Here is an 8622-nt window from a genome sequence, read left to right as displayed (position 1 = left end):
TTCCTGACAGGTGAAAGACGATGGTTCTTAGAGGCAGTTCCCTATGACCTTGGCCTCTCCTTCCATATAGGAATCACAGCACTTCTTAGAGAAAAGGCAGAGGGGTGGAGCGCTTGTGAGAGGAGAGGCTACAAATGCAAAGACAGGCTTCTCCCCTTTCCTTGGTAGGAAACGCACAAACCATAATAATAATGGTAATAATAATGATGATAAACGGGCACGTGTCACAAATCTACTTGGTTTCCCTCTAGCTCCTTCATTTTGTTTTCTAGCAGTAGCACAAAGCACGCCACGGTCCAACCGTTCACGTTTTATTCCCTACCTACCCCTCCTAGGAAAGTCTCAAAAATGCAAAGCATGCTTGTTTCTTCCCCAACTCTGAGACTCCCGCTGCATACATTGGCCAGGTCCTTTCTGGGGAAAGATGCATCCTCCCTTGCCTCTCCCTTTCCCCCTTTCAGCCCAGTTGCCAGTCCCTTGTGCAAGGGAGAGGCGTGCACGTTTCAGTGTGTGCACATGCATGTAGTCATCCTTAACTTCACAACCGTTAAACAACATTACATCGTGTGAACAAAAAAGTCACAGCTCCACTCGCTGTCCAACATGCCTTTTGCTCATAACCGGTGACAAAAGCTAAATTCCCCCCTATTTGGGGACATAAAGAAAGAACAGAGCCTCCCCTTCTCCGTTTTGCGTAGATCTTTTCCAAGTGTTTCCTCTTTAATTATGACCCGTTTCCCCTCCCTCTTCCCTCCCCAGCTCCAGTGAAAGGAGCCCTTCTGTCACTGGTCCCTCGCTCGCTCGCTGGCTGGCGGTGGGAGGAGCCGGGAGGAAGCTGTGCGCCGGGGAGGCCGGGAGCGGAGATGGATCTGCTCCGAGAGGGGACGCTGCTGACGACCCCGGCTTCCCGAGGCGGCTAGAGACAGGCCACTTGTGCCGCTGGCTGCGGAGACCCGAGGCGCAAGAGCCGGAGGCCACCGGGACCGCCGGACAGACGGCTGGTGGGCGACCCCGCGAGGACCGCGGCTCAGGCTGAGCCCCGCGAGCCGAGGACGAGAAACTCACTGCGAGCCCAAGTTGTCCACCGGCTCGCCCTCGCAGCGCCGAGGAATGAAACCTTTCCAGCTCCACCTGCTCCTCGTCTGCTTCTTCCTTTTCAGTCAAGGTAGGACCCGGGCCGCCGGAGTTGCAGGCAAAGTGGCGGGGCTGCCAGGGCGCGGGAGGCAGAGGGCGGTAGGTGGGAGGCTCCGAAAACTCAGCTGATGGATGCGCCTCTCTTGCCCGGTCGAGATGCTCTGGCATTGCTCCTTTGCCTTTGAAAATGCAACAAAATGGTACTGTGTATTTTCCTTTGGAAGGAAGGGGTATGGGGTTGGGGGTGACTTTTCTCCTCTCACTTGCGGTCAACACCCAGCTCAAACTCTCCAATGCAAATGAGTCCTTTATGGCCCTGGTATGTTAATGAGGCAGGATCTGTGTGGCTTTGCCGCCCTGAACTTCTGGGCACCTCCTCTCATTCAGACCCGGCTGGAGAGGGAGCCGAGCAGGGAAGGAAAGCTTTGTTTAGGTGGATTTTCAGCTCCAATAGGGTCTGACTTCCATGAGTGTGTTCAAAAGCAAGTGTGTTCAAAAGCGAGTGTGTGCGTCGTCGCACAGTTGCAGAAGGGGCTGCAATTATGGAATGTACCGTGGGGGTGATTTGCAGTGCTTGGGAAAAGCTTGTAAAGAGTTTCATTGAATTTAATCGAGTTCTCTGAATAAGACTGAATTCTGAGTCCTCCACAGCACTAGATTCAGGGTATAAAATGGAATTTCGCCCCTGGTACTGATTGTTTCCTTTCTGCAGCCTAGCAGGGGCAGAGGAGCTGGTGAATGTTCAGAAAAGAACTTTGCCACCTCTGGGCTCCCTGCTACTGGGCTGAGTGGGGCTGGGAGTGGCTGACGGAGGGGAGGGGAATTTGGAAGAGGGATTGTGAATGCCTACTTAGCCCAAGGCCTCAAGAATCACCTGTGGAATTGAGTTCCAAGAGGACAAGTAAATTGGCTCCTTCCCACTGTCTCAGAATGCCAGTGCTTCCTCTGCCATCTGAGGCAGCATTTGTGCCAAGCTGCACAGCTCTGAGAGGGACAGGACTCTCAGAAAAATCCCCAACAGACCATGTCCATCTGTTGATTAAATGAAGGGTAAAAGTTGACGAGAAAGCAGAGTACTGCCATGGGCGGCTGGCTTTGCCAGCATGCAGCATGGCTCCCTTTCTTCCTCTGTCAGGGAGAACCCAATGTAAGCTGAATCCCAGCTGCCTTCCTTACCTCTTCTGTCGGTAGGTACTGAGATCACTGCACATTTCCTCTTATCAAACTTTGCTTATGATCACCCTCATTAAACCCAAGGGGTGTTTCCCCCCATACGAGCATGTTATACCCATGCCTGTATGTAGTTATAATGTACACACACACACACACACTCACTCATGTATTCATGGGGCTGTATGCACCTAACCAGGGCTCCCTACAGCAGCAGGAAGATAAATTGCCTTCCCCAGAGTTTTCAGGCTGAATGAATAAGAACTATCTCAGAACACTGGTATAGAAACAGTTTGGTTATATTACTGTTTGCGAGATTACCCTCTTTCTTGGATGTGTGAGCACTTGTTTATGGGCAAACATCTCTCTCTCTCTCTCTCTCTCTCTCTCTTTCTCCGGTCAGGAAGTTGCCTGCGGACTCCCTGAAAGGAGGATCCAACCTTGTCCCCTACACAGAGTTCATGAGACTAGCGAACGTCTCAGTCAGTGTTTTGTGTTCTTTTGTAGCACATCCATGCGATTCTTCTCTAGACCGGCATAAGAAGTCTCTAGGTATCTAAGTGCCTCTCTGGCTGTCTTAATCATCAGAGCACACATCTTCTACTTCGCTTATTCCTTTCTTAGTACACAGCTATTTCTTGACTACATCATTTGAATATTTAAATATTTTCCTACAGAGGTTAAATGCTCTGTTTCATCTACCCTTAGCCCTGAGGGCACTAGGAAGAAACCACAGCATCCTGCGATTCGTAATTCCTTCTTATTCCTGAGTGCCCTGAGCTTGGCCAGTGTTGCCACCCTATCAAATGGTAGATGCATAGTTCACGGGACTCCAAATAGGTCTAAAAGAAAAATGAAACCAAAGTGGATGTAGCCAGTCAGAATACGCTAAATCACTGGACCCTATAGGTACCTTGAATAAGACAGCATCTGACTACAGGAAGTAGGGTTCAAGTGAATCAATGTTTTATGGACTTCATTGCAATTGAATGCATTTTGACTTGATCTGTGGACATTTATTTTAACTTGGATGTTGTTTTGAGTATTGTAAATTCCCCAGAGGAATCTATTTTACTCTCTACACATACATATGTGCTTTGTGTATATGCGCATACAGTGCCCAGCCACTACCTACCTGGTGCCACATATTTATCAAGTTATTGAATAGAGTGTATCCACTTTCAACGGGTCATGAGAGGTCTGGCCCACAGGCTCTAGATGGCTCTGGCTGTCACCCTCCTGAGGTTGCATACCCCAGCCCCCCCAGAGCCACCTGTCTGACCCCAGCCTCCTGAGTGCTCTACTTCCTAGGATGCTTTCCAAGGAAATGTGCAAAGACTCAGGGATAGCTCTCCACTCAGAGAAAGCGAATGTCCAGGGTTCTATTTAGGGCCGTATCTGGCACTCTGATGATACATCCATCTGCTGCCCAACCTCTCTCACAGTGGGAACCTGCATGTCATCTTGGAGTTTCTGGAAACACAATTCTCAAGCTTCCTGCTCCCTCCTGGTTGTCTTAGTTCTCATACAGAGGGAGTGTTCCAAACAGTGCTCTGAAACGGGTAGGAAAACTCGTAAAGTCCATTTCAATCATGAGTGCTCTCCCAATTTGTTGAATATTTTATTCACCTTTGTTTTTGTTCATAACCCTTTAGAGAATGAAATTAAGGTATGATTAATTTCAGGGCTATGCTGTGCCCCTATTCTCTTAAAGTTTGGGCTTTTCATGCAGGTTAAGTACTTATTTATCTTTCCTAAGGTGGCAGCAGAAAGGCCAAATGGCATTCCTCCTTTTTCGTCCCTGCCAGCTTGCCTGGCCTGGCTCCCCAGGAGGAGATGAAAAGCTGCCGGTATACTGCTTGTAGGTTTCCTCTTGCTGGGGATGCCTCCTCCCTCAGCTGTCAGGACTGCATGCTTTGTACGGAGAGGGATAATGTCACAGCACAATTTGCCTCCCGTAGAGAAGAGGCATGTTCTGCCCCGGGGTGAGAAGGAATCGATTCTCTTGTCATCCATAAACTTAGAACTTGCTCTATTTTTTCCCTTTACCATTTCAGTTTGCCCACAACTATTTCTTTCTGTGCCCTCCTTCATCTTCAAGACCCATTTCATCCAGCCTGTACACCCACATCCTAAGTAAGTGGCTGTGGAAGAATCGTGTTCTGGCAGGACTGACGCTGCCCACTGGATCTGGAGTTCCGAGACAGTTTAGGGACTGTGCAGTGGCACGAGCTTAGTGCCTTTCACTTCAGATGCTCTAGGAAACGTGTTCTCCTCCCCGCTCTCTGGCGTGTTGCTCTGGTGTTCCCAGGGTGTCCTGTCCTGCCCAGTAATTTTGTGCGTCTAAAAGTTCTCATTCTGGTGCACCCAGATCTGTTGTTGGGTTTACCCGTGTGCCATGATGCTCCAAGCGTATTGGGGTGAAAATGAGAACCTGCATTTACCTGTCAGTGAGGTCTTTGAGTTGAAGATTTATCCGCGATGTCATCTACCTATTGGGAAGAATTTAAGCAACGTGCTCTCTTGACTTGCTGGCAGAAATCACCCAAAGGGGCTGTCAGATGTCCACTCTAGGGCCAGAGGTTCATGGTGAGGTGGATCTCCCTGGGAATAGAAGAGCATGACGAACACAGAGGCTGAAATAGAATGTGAGAGGGGGGAGTTAGCCAAGGTGAGGGGAGCCTTAGGGATGACAGGAAGCCTGCAAAGGGAGGAGCAGTGTGAGAGCGGTACCTTGCAGAAACTCCCTTGGGCAGGGGGGCATCAGAAGATCTCAAGAGCTCCTCAGAGGCAGCCAGAAGAATGAGGGGGGTCCTAGCGGGCACAGGCTGAGAAGACATTAGAAAAGGCAAAGGGAGTGACCAGAAACTTTGGAAACATTGAATCTTGCCCAGAAATGTCATATAACAAAAGAAGAGGCAAGAAAGAAGTGTGATGCTCCCCCCACTGGCACCCCAAGTGGTATGACGTGTTGTCTAGAGGAGGAAGAATCGCTTCTTTTATGCCAAGAGGTCAATGCCTGGCTGCCAAGAGTGTGGAGCCACTTCTTTCGCAAATGTTCTGGGTGAGGGGAACTGGGACACATCTGTTGAGCATGGGGATGGTCACCGTGTCTGCTGCCCAGCAGGGAGTTCTCACATGCCAGCCAGACCAAGTGCAGAGGGAAGAGAAGCTCCCCAGGGGTAAAGGGGCATGGAGTGGGGTCAACACCTCCATACTACACTTAGAGGACACTGCGGGTCCTCCCTCCTGGGTCACAAAGGAGGATCTCGCTGGGAACATGGCAGCAGTGAGCTAGGCACAGGACCAAGGAGCGGCTCTGCCTGGTGTGCCTGTGTTGGTGGGAGCCAGGGCCAGCAGGAGACGGGGTGGAGCAGGAGATTAGGCCTGAAGATGCAATTTTTCTTTTTTGTTCAACCCAGTGGGGGTGATTTAGGAGGCATTATATTGCAGACCCAAAAAAAGCACTTGAATAATCCAGAGTGAATTCAAGAAATTTCAATAGCAAAATAGTAACAATACTAATGATACCTTTGATTTGCAGAGTGCTTTTCTTCTAAGGAGATAAAAAGATAAACTGTTTTGGAAACAAGAATGAGGAAAAGAAAATTGCCTGTGATGGAGGAGTGGGCAGGGGGGCCAAGAGCATTCATTTTTGAGTCTCAATGTAAGTGGGGGTGGAAAGGGGGTTACGTGGTCATAGGCATCATTTTTCAGCTGCAGTCCTTATCCTTGTAAGATGTTGACATGACCTTAGGATGAAAAAACAGTGTAGGCATTTTAATCAGGGTCAACCTAGAAACACAGAGGCACTGAATTCCTTCTTGCTGTGCCTGGGAGCAGGGACACACTAATTCAGCAGTGCAGAGGGTCCCCAAGATCCTGTGAAAGTTGGAATCCGAGACTCTGACTTTAATGGTGGTGCTTGCAGCAGAGTGAGTGGGGCCCAACCTTCCGTCAAGGCCAGTGGACAGCCCGGCATTCACTGAGCAGGACCCACTGGGGCCGCTGCTCTGGCGGTGTCTGTTCCCTCGTGTTTCATAGCCCAACGCTGTGATCCACCAGGGAGCGAGGTGCAAAGCCAGCCAGTGTCCTGTGCCCAGATTGTAATGGCTTCTCCCTGTACTCCAAGCAGAGTGGGATTTTACCTCCAGTTAGGGGGCAATGCAGAGAGTCTCCTACATTGAGACAGTACTGCTCCATATGCCATTGCATGTCATTTTCTTTTCACCAGGGGAAAGCCAGAATCTACCTGGTTAGGTATGCGTGTCAAATAAGAAAATAGATACCTTATAGGTCATTGGAATACTTCTCTCACATTTGTGAAAAGAATGCTGTGTCCTGCTTTCTGCCAGAACTTTGCGATTAAGCATGGTAGGGCCTCAGACTTCCTTCCACACGCTCTTGGAACCCACACAGTGTCTGTAGAATAAGGGTCTCTACCACCACATTTAACAGTAAGTTACATTAACTTTCTGCTTCTAACCCACTGAAGGAGCTAGGGCTCAAACAGTATGCATTTTTCCTTTGCCTCTTCTTCCAATGGTAAAAATGAGTATTCTGGCTGTATACTTCTAGAAGTCAGTAAATGTCAATATTGGATAAGTGTTTCCTTTATATCACTGCAATTTAGCATAAGCTGCTTGGAAACAAATGTCTTCCATAAGCATACAGTGTTTCTGTGAGTACACAGTCACCACCACTATGAGGATTAAATAAATGTCAGCTTTCCCTGGATACACTGGTAACAAGTGAAAGCCATGGAAATAGAGGCCAGCACGGGTGAATCCTGCTCTGTGCAGAGTTTTTCTGAGGTGCGGAGGGTCGGAGGTGGACACTCACCCATCTCCTTCCTGGAAATAAACACAAGGAAGTAGCCACCTGCCCACATGCCGTTGGAAGGTTTTCCTGGCCGTCTGGAAGCTTCACCATGCCCACTCTAAGTCTCCTCCATCTGTGACTCTACACACACACACACACACACACACACACACACACACTCACACACACTCACACACCCCCCCCCCACTTAGTGCTAAAGTGTAGTGATATCCAGAACTTAAAACAAATCACACATCAGCCATTTTCTTCACATAAGAGGTGAGAACTCATTCTAACCTTCACGCTGGCATCAGTGGCCTCATCGGAAAAGTGAAGTAGATTTACCTGAGCTGTCATATATGTATATGTGTGTGTCTATATATATATATATAATTGAAACCAACACTGCAATGGCATATGTTTGTCAGTAAGAAAAGGACATGTGCATATCAGGCTGGATTATCTAGATGCCTACTTAGCCTATGTTCATTGGACAGTTGTTGCAAGTTCACGTTCTTTCTAATTTAGGCTTAGAAGACAGGAATTTGAAATCTGACACTGCGAGTTGTGGCAGTGAAAACAGAACATAATTTTACCCTTTCCACCCTTTTCCCCCAGGTGTTTCGTAGAGTCTGGTATCTCGAAGGGCCACACTTACACCTAACTCCTTCCTTTGTGAACTAGTAGCATTTTGTGACACCAAAGCTCAGCCCTTGGCCCCTCGGCCAGCACTCCTTGTGGGTCTACTATGTGGTAGGCACTGTGCCAGGGGCTTTTGATGAAAAGATGATTAAGACCATATTTCTGCCCCAGGGGAGCTGAAAGTCTGTTCAGGGAGCAGACACTTCAACTCGTGGATACCGTCTGATGGGTTCAGAGAGCAGCTGGAATGGCCATGGGTATCAGGAAAGGCTGCACGGAGGAGGCGACTTGATTTGGAAGGATGTCTAAGAGTTCTTCTAATGAAGCATGAAGAGTGTTTCTGACTGTACTTTAGAGTGTGTGCAAAGATAAGAAGGCAGGACAGAATGCGACATGTTCAAAAGCAATGGGTCCTATGGGTGGTTAGAATGTTAGTGTGTTGAAAGGAGTAGGAGAGGAATTTGGGGAAGGGAAGGGTCCGCTTGTGAATACCGTGCTACAAGTTCTGAGGATGGACTGTCACAATTAAGTCTAGGCTTTAGAAACATGATTCGTAGCTTATGGGTCTATAGTCTTCTCTATACCATGAGTTCCATGGACAAAAAAAAAAAAGGAAGGATCAACATGTTACTTATTCTTCTTGGTAGTCCTGTGTTTCACCTGTCGACGTCAACGGAAAAATATACGTGTTCTTTCCAGTTTCTTTTCCTTCATAGCTCTTATGTAAAGGATGGGAAAGTGAGCAATAGAGTTAAGTATGAGGAACTGGCCTTGACTGCTGTTCTGCATTGCAGAGGGAAGACAGAGAAAGGTACTAGGCAGATGTATACTTAGGAGTGATGTGTTGGATAAAGA

General features: G+C 48.3%; 1 protein-coding gene across 3 annotated transcripts in view; it reads left to right on the top strand.

Annotated features, from left to right (window-relative positions):
* The first annotated feature begins 767 nt into the window (after window positions 1-767).
* KIRREL3 (kirre like nephrin family adhesion molecule 3) overlaps window positions 768-8622 on the top strand; it is a 563766-nt gene continuing 555911 nt past the window's right edge. For 2 of the 3 annotated variants that reach the window (XM_033098046.1, XM_033098047.1), the window contains exon 1: window positions 769-1165. In XM_033098046.1, the coding sequence (XP_032953937.1) occupies window positions 1111-1165 (55 nt within the window). In that variant the 5' untranslated portion in view covers window positions 769-1110. Of the gene's footprint in view, window positions 1166-8622 lie in introns of all 3 variants that reach the window. The other variant, XM_033098048.1, reaches the window with a different exon arrangement.

Source organism: Rhinolophus ferrumequinum, chromosome 25, assembly GCF_004115265.2.
Source record: "Rhinolophus ferrumequinum isolate MPI-CBG mRhiFer1 chromosome 25, mRhiFer1_v1.p, whole genome shotgun sequence".
NCBI classification, from domain to species: Eukaryota; Metazoa; Chordata; class Mammalia; order Chiroptera; family Rhinolophidae; genus Rhinolophus; species Rhinolophus ferrumequinum.
Note: the sequence above shows the minus strand (reverse complement) of the source record. Positions and strands in the feature narration are given on the sequence as shown.